The sequence below is a fragment of the Protobothrops mucrosquamatus genome, unplaced genomic scaffold (genome assembly GCF_001527695.2).
Source record: "Protobothrops mucrosquamatus isolate PMUCROS unplaced genomic scaffold, P.Mucros_1.0 scaffold687, whole genome shotgun sequence".
In the NCBI taxonomy this organism is placed as follows: Eukaryota; Metazoa; Chordata; class Lepidosauria; order Squamata; family Viperidae; genus Protobothrops; species Protobothrops mucrosquamatus.
In genome coordinates this window covers 496,341-518,726 of record NW_015386973.1, presented here as the reverse complement: position 1 = coordinate 518,726, position 22,386 = coordinate 496,341, and the positions used below count along the sequence as shown (strand labels likewise).

At 38.6% G+C, this 22,386-nt stretch overlaps 1 protein-coding gene across 1 annotated transcript in view; it reads left to right on the top strand.

Moving 5' to 3' along the window:
* The window catches only part of LOC107289407 (sodium-coupled monocarboxylate transporter 1-like), a 36,482-nt gene that overhangs the window by 11,773 nt on the left and 2,323 nt on the right, over positions 1-22,386 (top strand). The window contains exons 7-12 of the mRNA XM_015818162.2: positions 7,724-7,853; positions 10,536-10,624; positions 15,154-15,263; positions 16,944-17,011; positions 17,877-17,963; positions 19,518-19,702. Coding sequence (XP_015673648.2) covers positions 7,724-7,853; positions 10,536-10,624; positions 15,154-15,263; positions 16,944-17,011; positions 17,877-17,963; positions 19,518-19,702 — 669 coding nt within the window. The remainder of the gene's footprint in view (positions 1-7,723; positions 7,854-10,535; positions 10,625-15,153; positions 15,264-16,943; positions 17,012-17,876; positions 17,964-19,517; positions 19,703-22,386) is intronic.

Sequence of the window (22,386 nt, the reverse complement as noted above, 5' to 3'; positions counted from 1 at the left end):
CAGGGGTTGACAACCTTAAACACTCAAAGAGCCACTTGGACCCATTTCCCACAGAAAAAAAACACTGGGAGCTGCAAAACTCGCACATGCATGCGCGCCCCCCGGAGGAGGGGGCTTGATTGAAGAGTTTAATTAAAAAGAAATAGAGGCTGCTGTGCATGAGTTCTCTCTCTCTCTCCCCCCTCCCTCCCTCACTCGCCCTCTCTCTCTCTTCCTCCCACCCTCTATCTCCCCCTCTTTCTGATCTTCTGCTCACCTGGCCAGCTGGCCTGATGCTGTTCTCCAACAAGTTGACACACATTCTTATTGGGCTGGCTCTCTCCTGCCCTTGGTCTGCCAGTCCTCTTCTCCCACTCAGTGTGAGTGTGTTTGTGTGTGTGTGTGTATGTATGAGAGAGAGAGAGAGAGATGCTGCTTTCTGCTGCTTCCTGCTTCCTGCTTCCTGCAGAGATGCAGCAAAGGCAGGAGCCCCGCCCAATAAGCTTGTCAGCTTGTCAGAGAATAGTGTGAGGCCACTCTCTTTTTTACACAGAGAGAGAGAGAGAGAGAGAGAGAGAGAGAGAGAGAGAGAGAGAGAGAGAGAGAGAAGCACAAGTGCCTTTCTCTGTCTCTGTCTCTGTCTCTCTGCAAATGGTGGAGGAGGACTGGGAGCTGCAGGAGAAGGCTCAAAGAGCCACATGCGGCTCCAGAGCCGCGGGTTGCCAACCCGTGGTCTAGTTTAATGAAGAGAAGGACTAGGGTTAACATGATAGCAGTGTTCCAATATCCCAGGGGTTGCCATAAAGAAGAGGGAGTCAAGCTATTGTTCTGTCCCCCGTCCGACCCACACCCCCCAACCAGTCAGCCGAGGCCTGAAAAACTGCTCGGCACAAAGACAAATGAATTTCTTGGCAGCAGCTGCGTAGCTGCCTGCCAAGCCTTTACTGATAAGACACAGCAAACAGAGATAAATCCAAGATAACTTGCCAGAGTGCTTGCAACAGAATATCCAGCAAAAATTGTCCGTCATGAAAATTCACATGCCACACCCCTTGCTTATATAGCCAGTGGGGTGTGGCCCAGTGACTCAGCTGAACTATCTGGCACGGCGTGTCCGCTGCTGCGCACGCTTGTCCTTCCGACGCTGGCGTGGATCCAGCCAAGACGTATCCTCATCGGAGTCCGATACACCTGGCTCCTGGCTGATCCCAGAAGCACCGGGCTCCTGGCCAATCCCAGAAGCACCGGGCTCCTGGCCAATCCCAGAAACACCGGGCTCTTGGCCAATCCCACAAACACCGGGCTCCTGGCCAAACTCCTCGCTGTCGGAAGGCCGCACCAGAGGGGAAGGGCCTGGAGAGGGAGGCCTGGCCATCTCCTCTCCTTCATGTTCAGAGCCTTCCTCCTCTGATGAGAGGGACCCACCGGACGGAGCCACAACAGCTATTTTCCAAAGCACCTGAAGGCAGGCCAAGAAGCAATGGATGGAAACTAATTAAGGAGAGAAGCAACCTAGAACTAAGGAGAAACTTCCTGACAGTTAGAACAATTAACCAGTGGAACAACCTGCCTCCAGAAGCGGTGAATGCTCCAACACTGGAAGTTTTTAAGAAGAGACTGGACAGCCATTTATCTGTAATGGTATAGGGTTTCCTGCCTGAGCAGGTGGTTGGATAGATGACATCCAAGGTCCCTTCCAACTTCATCATCATCATCATCATCATCATCATCATCATCATCATCATCATCATCATCATCATCATCATCATCATCATCATCATCATTATTATTATTAAGCAAGTTCTTAATTTAAAATCTAAACTAGGGAATCCCCAGAAAATGACTACAAAGAAAGAACAAGGAACCCAGAAAATAGAAGACAGCTTAGAACAAAATGATCCAAAGACAGAGAAAATAAAGGAAGGAAACTATAGACTGACACAGACAAAGAAAAATACTGAAGACCCAGAGATAATATCAGAAATGGAAAGAGCACACCATCCCTTAAGACATCAGAATATACTTGAAAATAAGGAAGAAGATTGTATAGAACAGACTATAGAGCCCTCAAAAGAAGTGTTAGAAACTGGGAAACAAGAAATGAAATGAAAAGAGAAGCTGAGGGAGGAGGAAAGTGGGAATACGACTGGGCTGAACTCCCCCTCAGAAATACTTTACTCAAATGGCTTTTCCTATCACAAAGAGTACCCATAAATATTGAGGAAAAATGCTTTGATAATTTAAATACACGGTTTTGGAAGCCTATTTGGCAAAGAAAGAAAGCTAGTTTAATGAAGAGAAGGACGAGGGGGGACATGATAGCAGTGTTCCAATATCTCAGGGGCTGCCACAAAGAAGAGGGAGTCAAGCTATTGTCCAAAGCACCTGAAGGCAGGACAAGAAGCAACGGATGGAAACTAATCGAGGAGAGAAGCAACCTAGATCTAAGAAGAAACTTCCTGATAGTTAGAACAATTAACCAGTGGAACAACCTGCCTCCAGAAGCGGTGAATGCTCCAACACTGGAAGTTTTTAAGAAGACACTGGATAGCCATTTTTCCGAAACGGTATAGGGGAGTGGTGGCGAACCTATGGCACGTGTGCCAGAGGCGGCACTCCGAGCCCTCTCTGTGGGCATGCGCACCATGCCCTGGAGATGGCAACTGTCCTTCAACCAGCCGCCTACTAACTCGCCAAGCTCCCATGTGGCCAGATGCATACCAGCATGGCTGGTTTCCCTCCCCCCTCCCATCCGTCCTGGCCTCACATGCTCTCCTTTTCCTGGGCATGACCCACTGCATCGCCTCCTCAGCTGTTGGCCAGCTGTCCAGCTCAGAGGCGGCTTCTCTGAACTTCTGGTGGCGGGCTGCGGAGCCCCAGAGTGTACTGGTTGATGGGCCGGCAGGCTGTGGCTGTTGATGGACACTGTCGGCCCCCATGTGCTTGTTGGCCTCTGTGTATGGGGGCCGATGGTGTGAGGCAGCAGCCGCCCTGGCCCCTGCCTTGCCTTGCCCTGCAACAATGGCACCCCCGCCCTGCCTCGCCTTGCCTCACCTCACCCCTCAGGATGAGCCTCCTGCCCACCGCCCACCTGCCACAGACCCCCTAGATCTCCCCCAAGCCTGCCCGGCCCCCACAGGCATCCCTCCCCACGAGCAATATCGAGGTGACCACACTCACCTTGGCCATACCCACCCAATCTGCCTTGACCACAGCCACGCCCATCCAGTGGCCACACCCACCTGGTACCCAGCGATAAATAAGTGGGTTTTGGGTTGCAGTTTGGGCACTCAGTCTCTAAAAGGTTCGCCATCACTGGTATAGGGTTTCCTGCCTGAGCAGGGGGTTGGACTAGATGACCTCCAAGGTCCCTTCCATCATCATCATCATCATCATCATCATCATCATCATCATCATCATCATTATTATTATTGTTAGACTAAAGAAAATAGAGGACTTGATTGAGTAGTTGGAGCCTTATGTTACCAAACAGGTGTTTGAATATAGCTAGAAACAGATAACTTTTAGATATTAAAAGACTATATTTAGAAAGATATGATTTATACTTAGAATGATGTATTTTTCTATGAGTTGGGAAACATGAAAATAACAGGATGGTCTTTAATAAGGGAAGCTTTTGCTCACCTCAGTGTAACTACTGTTGAGAAAATCGTAATGTATAAAGATATTTTGAACACTGAAGGGAAAACAAAATGGAAACAAGAGCTGGGAAAACAGGGTATTGATTTAATAAGGTGACCATAACTGCAAATAAAATTGAGTTATGAATTGGATAGAAAAGATGCTATAATTTAGAAGTAATGTTAGTAGATACAATATTAGAAAAATATGACAAAGAAGAAACATAAGGAATGTTGTATGTATGTTATATGTATTAATAGTAGAAAGAATTGCATTTGTTTAGTGTTTGAAAAGTGAAGAAACATCAGTTGAAGAAGAGAGGATTAAGAAAATGCCAGAATGTGTAGAAACTAAGAGTGCTATTGAAGAACAGCGCTCTTAGTTTCTACACATTCTGGCATTTTCTTAAGGAAGATACAGAATAATTTTAGTATGTATTGTTAAGTAAAAAATTAACCCGGACAACACGTTGTTTATTAAACACTTATGATTTGTAAAAATTAGCAAATCAATAAAGTTTTATAAAAAAAAGAGTGGAATTACCATCAGTCATCACCTCTACATAGATGAGTGAAGCCCCATCTGTGCATGCATGAGATCCAGGCAGCACATGAAACCACGCCCCCTGTCCATAGAAAAATCACCCTCCACGGAACTGATCCCTGTAGCCCAAAAGATTGGGGGACGCTGATTTAGCAGATATACAGACCAATTACAAATACTTTGGTTTTCCACAGTCACATAGGAACCATGATGATGAAGCAAGGAAAACAGTAAAATCTAAGTATCACGAAAGGATCAGACAGGTTTTGAAGAGCCAGATCTATGGGAAGAACAAGATCCATACTGTCAACATGTACCCAATCATCAGATACCCTGCCAGTATAGTGAGCTGGCCAAATAACTACATGGAAACTGCTGATGTGATCTGCAAGCTCCTCAAAATGTATGGAAGTTTCCACTCCAAATCTAACAGCCAGAGAGTACACTAGCTGGAACGGGAATGGCTGGAGCCTGGTGAGTGTCAAAAACACTGTCCTGGATGAAAGAGCATCGAGAAATACATCAGTAAGATGGCACCCATAGATGAACTGCTGAGAGAATGCCTGAAGCAGCAGCAGATATGGAAGATCAAGCAGAGGAAGTGCCATGGCAAGACAAGACCCTATATGGGATCTATCAATGACAGATAACTGAAGTGGCGGACATTGGGAAGTCCTACCAATGATTGGAAAGAGGTGGAATAAAAGATAGTGCTGAGGCACTGATCATAGCAGCACAAGAACAGGCACTAAACACCAGCTCCATAGAAGCAGGACCTACCACACTAGACAGGACCTAATTGCAGACTGTGCAGAGGGGCCTCAGAGATAGTCCAACACATAATGGCAGGGTATAAGACGGCAGGAACAGCATACACTGAACAGCACAACCAAGTAGCTGGCATTGTGTACAGGAACATCTGCACAGAATATACTGTAAGCTAGACCATCCTAAGTCCAGATGGGAGATCCCAGAGAAGATCATGGATAATAAGAAAGCTAAAGACATGTAAGGTCCTGCCTCAGCTAGTGCTTCCAAGAAAGCAAAACTCCTGAAAGTGACATCATTTCAAAGGGAACTTTTATTGAGAGACAGTGATAGCAGAATAGCAAGGCAAGATCTAAAGAATTCCCATGCAAAACATTAAATTAAAACTCTCCCTTCAACCCCTCCCCAGTGCCCAATGGTTCAGTATGATTTTGGCCAATTCACAGGTGTGAAGTTGTTATGGGAATCGAGGTGATAAAGCCGCAGTTCTCAGGCATTTTGTTTTTGTCTCGGTCTCTCCCCAGCAGAGTAGAGATAAGACAGAAATGCCCCAGGTACATTCCTCCTCCCTTTCTCACCCTGAGGGATGCATCAAAGGTGAAAGAACAAAGTAAAAGAAATGCATCCCAAAGCCCATAGAGCTTCCCCCTCCCCAAAGAGTGAAACCTCCCCCTCCCAACAGAATGGCAGTACCTGAAAACAAAATGAAATGAATATATAGTTTGAGGATCAGACATGCTGCTCCCCTAAAAGAAGGGGAAATCCACCTGGAGAAATAGAAAATAATAAAAATGGGGAGAAAAGAAATGAGAAGTTAGTCAGGTTTGTCCGGATAACGTGCCTGAAAGCATTTGAGTAATCTTGGGGTTCTAACATGTTTTTTATGGACCCATTCATTTTGGGATGCTGGACGGTCCTTCCAACCACAAGATACTGGATAGCTCCATGGTGTTTACGGGAGTCTAATATTTCTTTGATTTCAAAATGCTGCTCACCCTCTACCATAATGGATTGTGGTGTTGGTGCTGTCATTGGCCGTAAAGGCGAGGTTATCTCAGGTTTTAATAAACTGCAATGAAATACGGGGTGGATCTGCCTTAACGCTTTGGAAAGTTCTAGTTCTACTGTAACTGGGTTTATGATGCGTTTGATGGGGAAGGGACCTACATATTTTGGTCCTAACTTTTTGGAGGGCTGCAATGATTGTAAGAACCTAGTAGATAGGTATACCCTGTCCCCGATGTGGAAAGGTTTAGGTTCCACTCTCTTTTTATCTGCTTGAGATAGGCTTCTCTGGCCTCATCTAGATCTTTTCTAACAACCGGCCAGGTGTTTTGCAGCTGATTCATCCATTCCTTAAGGGAAGGAATGGTGGATTTATTGGCTGGCAGTTCAGACATTGGGTTAAAAATCTGTCCTGCGGCCACTTGGAAAGGGGTGTATCAGCAAATGGTAAAAGGTCACTCCAATTATGCTGTTGGTAGTTGATGAAGCTTCTCAAATACTATTCCAGAACCAAGTTCATTCTGTCCCCCCATTTGTTTGAGGATGATGACTAGAACTCAAGTCCTGTTCTGTGCCCAAGAAGTCCAAAAATGCCTTCCAGAACTTTGAGGTGAATTGGACCCCTCTATCTGAAATTATATGGTGAGGGGCCCCATGCAATCAGTAAATATGTTTGGAGGAACAGCTTCGCTAGGGTCTTGGCAGTTGGGATCTTCTGGCACGGGATAAAGTGGACCTGCTTTGAAAACAGGTCGGTCACTACCCAAATGACAGTGTTTCCTGCGCTTTCTGGCAGTTCTACAGTGAAGTCCATAGAGATCTTTCTCCAAGGTGCTGAAGGGTTTGCTACTGGCTGCAAAAGGCCAGGCGTTTTTCCTTGTCTTTGTTTTGGTGCTGCACAAGTGGGGCAGCTGGCCAAATAACTTTCAATGTCCTTTTTTAACGATAGCCACCAGAATTGCCACCTCAATAAGTGTAGGTTTTTTACAAATTCAAAGTGTCCCGTAAGTTTTGAATCGTGGGAGACTTGCATTGTTTTCAGTCTTTGAGGGGACGTACAGATCTAGATAGATAGGCAATTACTAGCCAATAAATCAGACATTGTGGTAGTAGACAAGGATCAAATGTTAGTGGTTGTGATAGATGTAGCAGTCACAAGTGGCAGCAACATCAGGAAGAAGGAATAGAGCTGCTGGAGAAGTATCAGGATCTGAAAGACAAACTGCAGAGGAAAGATCAAAGTGGACTAGTGGTGGTAAGAGCACTGTGACTCCTAAGCTAGGAGAGTGGCTCTTAACAGATTCCAGGAACAACATTAGAGCTCTCTGTCCAAAAGAGTGCAGTGCCAGGACATTTAAGATCCTGCACAGAACCCTCAAATTCCCAGGTGTCTGGAAGTATTTTTGGTAATACTGGCAAGAACAGTGTTCTTGGGATGGGAGGGAATAAGAGGAAATGGTATTATATATTCTGCTTCAAACTCCAAATGAAAGGTGGTATACTAATCTAGTATATCTCATAAAGCAAACAAAAGTACAAAACTAAACAATCCTCCAGTAATTATACTTTGCCATTTCAATTCATTTTTTTCATTTAACTTTTGGTGATCCTTTCTTGCATTATAATTAGTATAAAATTTTAAAACTTTAAAAGGAAAGCACTAATACTTCATATTTTGCTCAGTGTAAAAATATTACAGCATATAAATGTGGCATGCTTCTATGATAAAATAATTTTAGAAAGAACATTTTCTAATATTCCAATCATTTATAAAATTTTATTACAGTGCTCTATATCTGAATCTTGTGGGCCTCTGGATAGCTCTGATTTTTGCATCACTGGATGGATTATCAATGTATTCAATATACAAGGATTGTGATCCATTGACATCCGGAATTGTATCAGCCCCAGATCAGGTTTAGTATTCAGTACAAGTGAAATATTTGTCATTTGGATTTGTTGTATCTTTTCTTTTCATCTCCCATATAAATAATTTATGGTCATATTTCAGAAAAATTAAAATGTTTATACCAAAATGTACTATATTATTAGAAATAGATGTAAATCTATAAAGAAAGAGAATGATGTATTTTTGGAGTGGGGAGAAACAGATTGGATCTTGTAACATTATCCTGGGACACATATATTTGCCTTCATTTGTAAAGTGTTTTCAAATGTATCTGATGCAATATAACAACTACTGTTAACATGAATGATGGCTTCTCTTTGGTAGCAAAAACAAAGTTGTTTAAGAATCTGTTTCGACATTGTATGAATACCTATACATCTTCCTTCTAGGGACTGGGTTTCAAATTAACATTGACTTAACATTGATTCACTCTTTTAAGCATGCATTTTGCTTTTTGAATAGCAGGGAATAATGGTGGCTAGGATATTTCAGATTATGTAACTAATACAAATATATGTACTGGATATCAAGGATCTTCTCACTATCATTCATACTTCAATGAATTTATAGAACTTTATAAACTTTTTTTTCTGGGCTGCTTTGGAAGACCATTCAGAGTTTCGCTTGTATAAAATACCTTGATGTATTTTCTATCAACAGCTGTGCAAGGGAATATATAATATGTATCCTAGTTTAGTTCATTGACTATTAATTTCTAAGGACAAACAATTTAAAATGTTTATGGGCCTAATGTATATTAAAATTATTTTCAGTTTTAGTCTGAGGAATACAAATTCTCCTGGTCTTATGCTAGTAGGAACAGACCAGAATTTTTTTATGACAAAGGAAAGAGAATAAAATATAAAGATGTAATTTCCCCCCTTTTTAACCTTGATCAAATAAATCAACTTAATATTTCTTCCCTTTATTTTTTAAACAATTTTAATCTTTAATATTTTCAAATATTTTCCTATACCTTTATTTCTTTTCTTTTTTCTTGTTCCTTCTTACCAAGTTTTTCAGAACTTTAACAGGTCTCCTTTATAAGTCTAATATAAGAAAATTATCCCAGTCATTCTCCAGATTTGTTATTTGCATGCCCCTTTTAATTATTAAGAGAGCATTTGGATCATTTGTGTATCCACTATTTCATATTTTTTCCTGATCATTCTTATAAGCAGTCCTTTTCAAATGTATGTTCAACTCTATTTCCATCTTATCTAGTTCTAGATTTAAATGAATGAATAGAAATGATAATTATCTAATGTTACAAATATCACAAACGTCATAAAACCTATGACAATTTTTTCCTTTTTTGATGGGTAAAATTTCCTTTAAAAATATAAATTAAACTGTTCTTGAATCCATTCTTTAATATCAGAAACAATATTGCTTTCCCAATTTTTCAAAATAATTCTACTAGTGATACTTCAGGCCTTTTGAAAATTCTTATCAAAATACTGAATGTATTGTTTTGGCAAAGAAATAGAATAATTAAATAAAATTGCTAAAAATATATTCAAAATCTGCCATTGCCAAATAAGTAGTATATTAGATTGCTTAATAAAAATTGTGAAGAGTTCCAGAATTAAATAGAAAAGCAAAGGAAAAAATGGGCAATAAAATGCATCTGAAATTAATCACTCTGTTGTAACTATTGTATAAGATTGGTGACGATAAATTTCTATCCATTTTATGAACAAAATGTGAACCCATGTTTAATCACATTTCATAAGAAAATTAATCTGTGCCATAACAAGACTGATTTACATAGCAATTTAATAACCGCTGAATTCATATAAAATTGCAGCCACTGGAACCTGCTTAAGGCTTTGTATGGAGCATACAGTATGCACTTAGAAGAAGAAGATAGCATTTCATTTTGTTAGGGTTTTTTGCATATTATTGAAGTATAAATTCTACAGGATTGCAACAGCTGTATCACAAATGTTACAGTCAAATATATTCTGAAACTTTCTGGAAGTTCAACTACTTTGTTCTTAATAATGTTGATAATCTTTGAAATAGTAATGTGTCAGAAAGAATGGCACTTCCAGATTGGTACTATTAGTTGTTTAACTAATAAACTAATATAAATTTTCAAATTATTTTTTTCATAATTTTAATATTTACTAAATTAAAATACATGCTAATGTGTTTTTATATAAACATATCTAAAGTCAAATAAAATTGATTAAATGGAGTAAAGATAGATAACTTTATCCCAGCCAGATGTACGATTAGAGAATCCCATAATTCCTGAGAAAGGGAATTATATAGGCGAAATATGAAATTCACCTAAATTTCAGTTTGTATTTGAAGAAACAATGTAGTTGAGACCCAATGCAGAAGAAGTTAGTTTATTTATTTATCAAATGTAGATATTGCCCATCTCACTCTCAGATAATTATGTTCTGTTAGATAATTCTATTTACAACATCCTCAGCAAGATTTCATCAGAATGATGTAATATGCACTGAGGTGTCGTGATGTCAACCCGTATAAAAAGGATCATAGATTATGTAGATTAACAGCTAGAGAATAATATATGTTTGTGTAAGTCATAACTGTAGAGTGCTCAGATTACATGACTAAAGTTAAAAATATTTCAAAATTGATTTTCAATTATAGATTGTAAAGAGCAAAATAAAAATAGATATTTAATTTTTGTTAATTGTATTTTTTTTAGCTCATGCCATATTTTGTCCTGGATATTCTGGAAGATTATCCAGGCGTACCAGGACTTTTTGTGGCTGGAACCTTCGGTGCTTCATTAAGGTAAGCTTTAAATGTGACATTATAAATCCTCACACTGATAAGTTAGTTTTTAGTGTGATAAGTTAGTGTTGTAACTTTGGTTGTTAAATGAATGGTTTTAAGTCAAGTACAATCTGTACTATAACACAAAATTTATTAAAAATATGGTATCTTTTAAAAGTAAGGATAAATCCGGCAATCTCACTATTAGCAGTACCATCAGTGAGATTACCATCAAATGCGAAAAATGTTATAACAAAGAAAGTAAAGGTAGTCCTCGAGTTATGAGTGTAATGGAGTCTGCCCATTCCACTTGTAACTCAAAAACTCGTGGAAGTGAATCTCGTACCTCAAACGAAGTCATTCCCTTGCTTGTTATGACACATATGACTCGTTAAGTGAACATGAGGTATCTCAGGGTGGGGAAGGCCATGGAGGGCCTAGTGCTTCCCCCTTCCTGCCACGCTGGACTCACCTTGAAAAGATCTGTCTTCTCTCTGCCGCGGTTCCTGCTACTGTCCGGATCTGAGGCCGGGGGACGTTTCCAATGCCTCTGGAGGCTGGATGGGGGCATTGGAGGCCTTTTCCAGGCCACTGCCACCCGGATCTGAGGCTGGGGGACACTTCTGTGGCCCTCCAGTGGCCTGATACAGGCGCCAGAGGCCTCCATGCCACTGCTGCCTGGATCTGAGGCCAGGGGATGCTTCCACAGCTCTCCGGCGTCCCAATCCAGGCGCCGGAGGCCTTCTCCATGCTACTGCCACCCGGATCTGAGGCCGGGGGACGTCCCGATCCAGCCTCTGGCTTCGGTTTTGTTCTCTGTTGCAGAGAACAGAGGCCTAAAGTAGCATAAGATCACGCGAGATCAGTAGGAGGAGATCTCACCCCACTGATCTTGTGTGACCTTGCATTACTTTAGCCCTCCATTCTCTGCGAACGCACCAAAGGCTTGGAGCAGCCAAGAAAGTGAAGGATTTCGATCTTCGCAGGGTAAGTATTGAAAGGCTGGTGCCTAGGGAGACCCGGGTGGGGTGGGAGGGAATAATGAGGGTGAATGTTGCAGAGCCTATGCGATCGCCCGTAAGGCGAACGACTGCCATGGTGCTGCAGTATTCGTAATTTCAGGACTTGCTCATAAGGGGGCGCTTATCATGTAACTTCGAATGAGCATTAAGTGAACGCTTGTAACTTGGGGATTACCTGTACATTCTATTTACTGAGGAACCAGGGATGAGCAACCTTATTTACAGCTCTAAGGTGTTGAATTAATCTCTAGGAAGGGGGATCAGAACCAGGTCTGATTCATATCTCTTGTTCTAATAATGATAGAGTAACAGGACAAATGCGTTTTACTGCAGTTCTGTTCCGGGCCTACTGAGGCATCCTCACTAATGAAATATGAGACTTTAAATGAATCTAGACTGTATCAGCTGATTTAATCAACCAAAGTCTGACTTTATGTGATCCATATTTCTTTAGGAATACAATGTAAAAGCAGATCTGGCAAAATATTGTCTGTAGAATAGTAAACTTTAATAGAGTCCATTTTATCAGCTGCCACTTCTGATATTGCTGTCACCCAATTATGATCCTCAATGTTTGGAATGTCCATGAAGGCACTTTCAGGAGTGCAATGCAAAGTGAGATAGCTTGGTTATTATTAAAATTCCCTCTTCTATTTCTTTGTTCTTGCTGGGGTTTTTTACAGTCTTTCTATGGTGTTAATGTTTTAGATATCATGGTAATAGTTTTAGGTATTTATTTATAAAATGCCGTTTTATAATTTACATGGGAGGTCTCCAACTAAAAGACTAACATCTAAATCAGTTCCTATCAAGAAAAAATGGGTATTAGGTAAAGGCCTCAAGTTACTGGCATATGATCATTTTCTCTGTGGGAAATTGGAGTGTCAAAAATTCCAGAAGCAAAATGAATAGCAGTAGTGAGAGGACTGCTTTGAAATTCCTTTGCCACTTGACATGATGTATCAGCTACAGTATCAATTAAAAACATTTTCATTTATCTCTAAAGCAATGTGATTGGGTACCTGTAGGACCTTTTGCTGGGATAGCCCTATGCTTGCAACTGTGCCAGTGTAGGAAGAGGGATAAGAGACAGGAATAACAATCTGCTGAGGCAGAGAAGGATAGAAGCCAACGGGGGGGTGTACCTGCATCTAGGTTATCCTGGCATTGGGACTTCCAATCTCACCCACTTCCAATTTCCAATTTCAATTTCAACTTCTGATTTCACCCTCAGTAAAAATAAACTCCAGAATTCTTGGGCCAACATCTCCTGCCTTGATTTTTATTGCATTACTTTGAGCATTGCTTAGTTTGATCTCTCCTGGCTACCAACATTCTGGGATCCTTCTTTCCCTCCTTTGTATGCTCAGTTTGATACAATTGCATAAAACAGTGGGTTCAGCTGACAACTCGTTCATTTTTTCCCCTATTGCCAGCGCTCTATAGTTTCTGATTCTTACTTATGGCAAAAATCCACCCACAAAAGTATTTTCTAAAACATGTGCTACTAATTTCTGGACTATTTGGACTGAGTATTTGGTAAAAGTTTGAATGAGACTCTCATATTAATCTCCTGGGCGCTTGTCCAATATTTAGACGTATGCAAAGATTTTAAACCAATCTGGTTTAGCTGTGTATAAAGTCTTAACAGGTGCCAATAAATTAATTTTAGTTTGTACTAAAGCAGCTTTGGTGACTGGGCTTTGTGCTGGCCAGACTATACCCAGTATTCTCAGGAACCTTCTCCAACACTAAAGTTCAAAAGCATCAATACTCTTCCTATCTTGTTTCTTCAAAGTCCAAAATCCTTGACTTTGTGTCACAGGAAATCTGATCTTTATATGCACAGACAAAGCATTTGAATATATTTTTCCAAGGCCTTCATGGCTGATCTATTAAGTACTACTCTGCAGCGTATTTCTTGACTGCTTATTTCCTTACTGTTGATGATTGATCCTAAAAGACAGAAGCTATCTACCACTTCAGTACTTTCATTGTCAATTTTAAGGCTAGTTGTTGTACCTATTCTCATTAATTTGGATTTCTTTATATTTAATTTAATCCCATTTTTCACTCTGTTCTTTGACTTTTAATGCTAGAATTTCTCTTAAAATATGCACTATAATTATCTCTATATTATTACATAGAAATGTATCATCTGAGGCCCAAGAGTCACATTTGGGTCCCAAATCATTGACCTCCAAGGTGTACCAATTTATACATTTTGGTATGATTCAAGAAAATAAAATTAGTAAAATACATGAGTGGAAAATAATGATTTATTAGAAATATAAATAAAGTTATACCAGATTTTGTTTTTATTTTAAGTTCTGTAACTCTTCTGTCATTCAAAGGCCAGATATTATAATGTGCAACTGTTGTGTAAATGTTTAAATAAATATTGGGCTACCTGTAATATTACATGAGTAGATTTCCATTGAGCCGTGCCTTTCGTGAGGTGCAATACTGTGGAAAAAATACTGCTTTCATGATGAAAGTTGTTGCATTGGTAGATGCACATTGTTGCATGCAATCATTAACTGCTGAAACATGAAAGACACTTATTGACATCCTAGAACAGAGATTTATATTTGGTTGACTTTTAATAATGCTCCATTTCTTTGCACATTTTTTCATGGACAAATCCCATGGAATTGCATTAGGAATACAATTTGGGGAAATAATTTCTTAAATATTGCTTAGACTGAAAGGCAAGGTAAGCTACTGTTCTATGTCAATCATTCCATATGTATTTTTTATTAGCTAGTTCTGAATGAAATGCCAACTTGTTAAATAAGCTGTCTGTAAGTTTTATTACTATATGTTCCATCAAACAGTCTGATATTAAACTAGTCAGAACTTTTAAATAAAACATTTATTCTAAATAAGTGAGACATCCTTTGAAATAGAAGCCTCTTTCTGCACTCAGAAGAAATTAATTAGCCCTCCAAAAGGAATATAACAAAAGAAAATTCATAGAAATAGCAATAAAATCTCTATATGTATACATAAACAGATCAAGGAAACATAACAATAACAACAAAATTACCATCAACCCACCAGCTCTCTCACCATACCATAGAAACAGAAACATAATTTTGCAGGTATATGTTCAGTTTTTGCTAACCAAAATGCAAAATCATTATAAAATAGCAACTATTATTTTTCCATAATGTTTAAACAATTTATTTTAAAGAGTTGAAAGTCATGGTGAAATAATAGGAAGGCATTCCTTAAAAGGCAGTTCTAATCATGAGACTTTAGTTCAGGCATATACTTTCCAGGATCATGTCACTTAGCAGAGATTGCTAACATAATCAACTGATCAACAATCCTGTGCGCATAACAAAAACTGAGAGTTGATTTGGATTGTAGTAGGATATAAATGAAATAAATAATAGAACTGTATTTTGCTGCTTCTCAGATTAACTTTATTTTTCTTCTCATTATCTCATTTTTTAATATTTGTGAACTAATATTCAGTGCAGGTTAAACATTAACAATGCTTAATTTTATATTTTGTAGTTCAGTGTCTACCAGCATCAATGCATTAGCTACTGTAACTTTAGAAGATTTTATTAAGCCTTATTTCACAGTGTCTGAAGAAAAGTTATCATATATTGCCATTGGAATAAGTAAGTTTATCTTTGTATTCTGCTTTGAAAATTTATATATAAATGCTATAGAATCTTATTAAGAATAGCTGCTATGATGATTTCTTTCCTTTTTAATATCTTAATGATTTGTCATGTTAAAAAAGTATAGGTAGCTCTGAAGACCGTATGCAAAGCCTTTGAAGGCTACAGATGGCCCTGAGTTTCCAAATAGTGCACCACTGATTTATTTATTTTTAAGTATGTTATTACGCTAAATTACCATACCAAAACACAGTCTACATTGCTGAGTCAAGGCAAGGCGCAACTTGAAAAGCTCTTTCCAGCTTGCAAAGATTGCATTCGCTGGCTTTCTAACTGTGTTTTGCATTGCTGGGTGTGCCCGTCAGCAGCTGCAGAAAAAGGCAAAGGTAAGTAGACCCAGCTGTAGTGGAGCGGGGAATGGCTCCCCAAGCATGGTGGGTTGTGGCCTGGGCCTCCTGGCCTATGGCAGGTTTCCACTTGCTTGTGGGCCCTGTACCTAGCTGAAGCCTCCTGGCCTGTGTCAGGTTTCCACACTCCAGTAGGCACCAGGCCTTCCAGAGTTGGGGAGGCACCCTGCATGATTGCTTAATGATCACAACCGGGAGAGCTGGAATTGCAATTGTTGAGCAAAGCAGTCACGTGGGCGTCTCACTCAATGACCACTTCGCTCAAAAACCAAGAGTTCAGGCTGAATTGTGGCTGTAAGTTGAGGACTACCTGTATAAAGTGGAAGGCCTCTGGGAGTCATATTGTTCCCCCCCAGTGATGGGATTCAGCCAGTTCGCACTAGTTCGGCAGAACCGGAAGCTAATTTTTTGTTGCCAAGGCCCAGAATGGACTTCCGGAAGCAGCATCCACACAGAGAACTGGTTGTTCACATATTGTTCCCCCCTCAGACCTAGAAATCCTAAATATACTCAAGCAGTCATGTATTTGTCTCTAAATAACAATTTCAAGGAATGGAAACTGGTGTCTCCTGCCAGACTACTCTTTTATTCATTTTTTTTAATTGTACGGCAGCAGTTATTGCAAAATTTTAGAGGCATAATACTGTGTGCTTGATAATACTAATTCCTTTTTTATAATATTATTATAATGTAATGTAAAGTAATATATAATAATACAATACAATATATAATAATATTGGTGTCTTTTTGGTGCCTTGTTTATGACAACGCAAGGACTAAAAGAAGTTTCAATTAGCAGATTGTCTTTTGGAACTAAAGTTTGTGGATCCCTTATAGAATTGAGACCAGGGAGATTTTTTTTTCTTATTATGATAGGCAGCCTTTCTGATTCCAGAAGTTATCAGCATGAGGTTGATTATTAAGGCTTTATTTTAAAATAGTTGTAGACACAAATAAGTATGGGGACAATGATGAGCAAAGACTTCTTTAATATAATGCCAGGGACCAGGTTTGTTCATCCATTCATAGTTAACCTTTAACTGTAAGAATTTTAAAAAATAAACACATGTTTCATATGGACTACTGGACAGATCTTTATATGACTAAATCAATGTCTAACAATTAGTAGTTTGATTTTTTTCATTTTGCCAAGGGAACATGCATTTTTATTGATTATCTTGGAAACATCTCCTAATAGTGAATCCTCTGCCTAATAGTGTAAAATCACTTTTATAAATCATATAAACTTCATATAACTTTATCCACATAGGTCTATTATTTGGTATAGCATGTTTATCCATGGCTGCACTAGTATCTGTTATGGGTGCTTTATTACAGGTAAGACCTTAATGGTTTCTTATATTAATCTAAAATAAGTTTAATATATATTTCCAAAAAAATAATGTTAATAATAGTTTATAGTGCAGGCGTTAGCCAGAGGCTCCATTTGCCCAATGCAGATCTTTGTGTGATTTTATTTCTTAGGTTCTTCCATGAATTACTAATGTTTCATGATTTCTACCAATGAATGATATAGAGCTAGTCCTCAATTTAAGACTGCAATTGAGCCCAAAACTTATGTTGCTAAGTGAAAAAATTGTTAAGTGAATTTTGCCCCATTTTACAGCTTTTCTTGCCACATTTGTTAAGTGAATCACTGCAGTTGTTAAATTAGTAACACAGCTGTTAAATGAATCTGGTTTCCGGATTGACTTTGCTTGTCAGAAGGTCACAAAAGGGGATCATGTGACCGCAGGGCATTGCATAAATGTGAGTCCATTTCCAAGCATTCAAATTCTAAATCACGTGACGATGGGGATGCTGCAATAGTTGTAAGTGTGAAAAATAGTTGTAAGTCACTTTTTTTCAGTGCTGTTGCAACTTCGTATGGTCACTAAATTAACTGTTGCATGTCAAGGACTACCTGTATTAATGGAGAGCCTTTGATGAAGATATTCATCAAAAAAAATTAAAAGCCTGTCTCTCTTATCAACATGCTTTTTGATACTCCCGTAAAATTCTGAAAAGTTCCCCCATGATTTGTTCTCCTGATTTCAGTAGTTCTGTCTTAGCCATTTTAGTCTGGATCCATCCCAATGGCTTCACTTTATTGGGTATAGCTTCCTTCAGGATTCCCATTGTAAGCTGAAGAAATCAATGCTTAGTTTACAAAAAGTTTGTAATTTTCTTTTGCTTCTTTCAGGCTGCATTCAGTGTTTTTGAATTAATTGGAGGACCTTTGTTAGGAATATATTCTTTGGGCATCCTATTTCCTTTTGCAAATTCTAAAGTAAGTGTTAATAACATGTCCTATTGTCATTAAATAAAAGAGTATGTCAAATTATTTTCTAAAAGTTTTGTATTTGAATGTGTCTATTATGTCTTTACTTCTAATAGCTTCATGGGGGTACAGAGTAGTTCTCGACTTATGACTACAATTGAGTTATAAATCATTGCATTCATAAGTCACCATGGACCTGGACTATGGTCATTAAATGAAATTGCAGTTGTTAACTGAATCATGTGGCTGTTAAGCAAATTACATGGTCATAAGTCTGAATTCAACTTATCCAATTGGCGTTTTTGCTGGAAAACAACAACAAAAGTTTCAAAACATGATTATGGGATGTTTCAATTGGTCATAAGTTGCCAAATCCCCAAAATGCAACACATGACCATGGGGATGGTACAACAGTTGTAACTTTGAGAACAGGTTGTAAGTAACTTTTTATGATCTCATTGTACCTCAAATTTAAGCAACTGGTTATAAATCAAAGAGTACCTGTATGTACATTTAAAAAAAAAAATGAAGCCAGGAATGAAAAAATCAGGATAATCTACTCCCACTACCCTCTTCTTCCTGCATGCAACAATTTTTTTTTGCTTCTTACTCTTTTTTGAAGCAGATCAGAACCATCAAAATATTTTTACCTTAAACCATTATAGAAGCCCATTGTGTATAAGAGAGGCAAAAAACCAGAGTATAGGATCAAATACTTAAAATGTACAGATTACAGAACATTGGTGTATGTCCAAACAACCCAAGCATTTAAAAGAATATTCTGCTTAATTTAAAATACTTTTTTTTGCTAGATGTAAAAATTTCTATAAGCAAGGCACAGTTAGTGAAAATCAGGTTGAAGATTTTCCTCCTTTTTGCTGGACCAGAGTCTAGATTGCCAAGAGTGAATAATTAGAAGCCTCATGGCACAATTTTTTGAAGTAGTAGACCAATCCAAATATGGGATACTTATATATAACATTTCAAACAATGTATATTACTTATTTCATATTTCCATGGCTTAGAGATCTTGTAATAAAGCTTCCTGGGAAAAAATCAATTTTACTTGTAGAGTGACAAGTTTAAACATACTATTTTTTTAAACTAAAATGTTTTATTCAATATTAATATCACATCACCTTTACCATAAGGATACTTGAATACAGCAAAAGGAAGTCCCACATTCTGGTGAAGAATTCTCCAGAAATAGATTGGATAAAGGCCAATATAATAGCAATACTGGTTAAATAAACATATTTATTTATTAGATCAAGCCTACTCATTCTGCAGTGGAAAGCATGTTTCTAGTACAAAGGTCCATGTATTCCTAGGTGTGTACATAGATTTTGTGCCTTTACAGGTTTCTTTCTTGAATGTCAATAGACATGAGAGTCTACTTCCTCCATTGTAACAAAAGGGAACCCTGTAATTGTAGAAAATAAGTGGACTGAGAGCTAAAGCCATGCCTGAATAGGTAATATTAGCTTCCATTTTTAAAATTAGAGGTATCTCTTTTCTTAATATTACATACACTTGAGTTGTATATAATTTTCTGCTTCTCAGGGTGCATTCTCAGGTTTTATTTGTGGATTTTGTGTAATAATGTGGATTGGAATTGGTGCTCAGAAATACCCACCTGCACCTCACCGGACAGTACCATTATCTCTTTCAATTGCAGGCTGTCAAAAATCCAATGACAGTGCATTTGTACCCATAATTGTTACTAGCCCTTCGCCAGCTCCTTCAAGGTAAGCCCAAGAAATCAATCTAGGTTAAGTATCTTTGAATGTTTCGCACTTATATATAGCAATCATTTTGGTACTGTATATACTGTATACATATATGTATGTGTAAGTACATGTGTTCATTTGTCAGATTTAAATTCTGCCTTTTATTCTGGAGTACAAAGCAGCATACTTATCACTCCCTCCTCTTATTTTTCCCTAAACGACCTAAACAGTGGTCCAAAGTCCCAAGTGAGTTTCTGTGGCTAGAGTCCTGAGTGTTACAGCATACTTGTTGACAGATTGAAGTGCCTGCCTAGAAGAAAGTTGTTGGATGTATGCCAAGGTCATGATTTTATTTTTTTTAGAAAAGCAGGTGACTCAGCACACAACCAAGAGTATGTAGGCAGAAAAGAGAAAATGCTAGAAGATATCTATAATGCCATATGTATGTCTGGGGATAGTTAACAAAAGAGCAGAGAAATAAGGGATGGTATTTCAAATGCTGCAGCTCATGCTGCTGAAGAGGATGTCACTTGGTTAATATGGAGAGGAGCATGCCGAATCCAGAGATTCTGGTCCTCAGATGGGAAGAAAATCAGGAGGAAAATCCTGGAATGGTTTGTGAAAATGTGGAAAGACATAGAGGACTGATTTTATTCTGACCATGGGGAGTCAGATGCTGGACAATTGTACTTTGTGAGTTAAAGGCTTTCTTAGACAGCAAGACAGCCAGAGAAAAACTCACAGATGTTCCAGTATCCATAACTGAGATGAGGGGAAGAATAAGCCAAAATAAAGCATAAGTGGAAAGTAAGGAAAGAGAGTTTGGGGATGGGAATTAAACAGGCCAAGAGTTTATTTCTTATACTATTCTGTACATACTGGTTTTGTAAATAATACTTGTATGAACTGTAATATTAGATCATACTACTTCATTAGCATCTTAATGTCTGGAATAAAATTCCTCATTTGTTTAAGTACTGGCTGTGTGTTTGTATCAGTTGCTATCCTGACTGACCCTCAGTAAAGGTAAGCAAAGGAAACCTCTTAATGCATGGCAGGGTAATTTCTGTATCAGAGCTCATTTTCATTTGTACCGGCAGGGCTTTTTTTCAGCCGGAACGCGGCGGAACCGCGTTCCGGCACCTTTTTCCGGGCCGGCCGCACCGGAAATAGCCCCTCCCACACCAGAAATAGCCCCTCCCAAATTTTACTTGCATTCCTGTTCTCTAAAGGGGCGGTCCTAGGGTTTGATGAGGGCGTGGCCAGGTTTGAGTTCCGCCACCTTTTCTCCGAGAAAAAAAGCCCTGTGTACCGGTCATGTACTTAATTACTGAACTGGGAGGATATACATAACATATAACATCTCTTTTCAAATTTCCCCATTCTGGAAATTTTGATACCTATGCCTAATCTGCCAAGAAACAATATCTGTATCTGTTACTTTCTTTGGGTCCTGTTACTTTCTTTGGCCCTTGGAAAGCTTTTGCTTACCTATCTCCTTAATTGGAAGAATACAGAAAAGCTGTTGATATAAGTAGGGTGTCTCTACAATTTCCCTCTGGTATAAATTAGCAGTGAGTCTGCTTACATTGTGCTTGAGACTGAAAGTTATGTATCAGGAATTAGGATTAATAACTGGCTATATACAATCAGTTTAGACTCAACGCTAGAAATTCTAGCAAAAGAAGATGGTAAAATCAAAATTTGGAAACTTAAAGAAACAAATTGAGGATAAATTTATTGTAGTCCAAACACCAGGGAAAAGAGCACAGCAACCATTGAAAGAGCAGTCCAAAATTTTAAGAATGGAATATCAAAATACCACAATAGGACTCAAGTTTCTGATATTTTTTAGCATTGACTGCACATTGACCCAAATAATTTATATTTGGATTTTTCAGCCACTTCTCCATTTCTAATGATTTTAGATTATTTAGAGTTCCTCAGAAATTAACTTATATTTCATAATATATTGAATGTGGAGGCCATTGTGTGTCTTTTCAACATGCAGCTTCCTGCATTTGCAAGATCCCTGAAGGGGCCCAGAATCTTCTTGCAGATAATCTTTGGCTGGACAAAATGGGAAATGACTTTATTACCAAGTGCTCCTTGATAAGCCAGTAATATTTCATGAACCTGCCACCCTGCAGAGAATTTATCAAACGTGCATCTCTCATATGTAGATTCATTCTGCTAAAAACAGTATGTTCATATCGGCCTCCTAGAAAATCTAGAATTATATCAGCTTCTTTTTTTTCTTCAAAAATTGTTTATTGTTTTCAACATAGAGAAAAAAACACATCACAAGTACATCACAATTGAAAAAACCCACCCCCCCACCCCCCACCCGGACTTCCCAAACCTAATCCCAGGATACTATTCAACTAAAAGTAACCTTATATTAATATCCCTAACTCCACAAAGTGTTATTCTACATAAGTAGGTGAAATATATATATATATATAAAAAAAGAATTTTTTATCTAAAAGCCTAATTTATATTCCACCATTCTATGCTTATTTTGAATATAAACAATCCATCTTCTCCATATTGATAAAAATTGTTGATTTGAGTGATCCTTCAAATAAGCCGAAATCTTTGCCATTTCAGCAAGATGCGAAACCTTCACTCTCCAGTCCTCTATTGTAGGTAAAGCTTTACTCTTCCAGTTTTGAGCTATCAGCAAACGGGCAGCAGTTAGA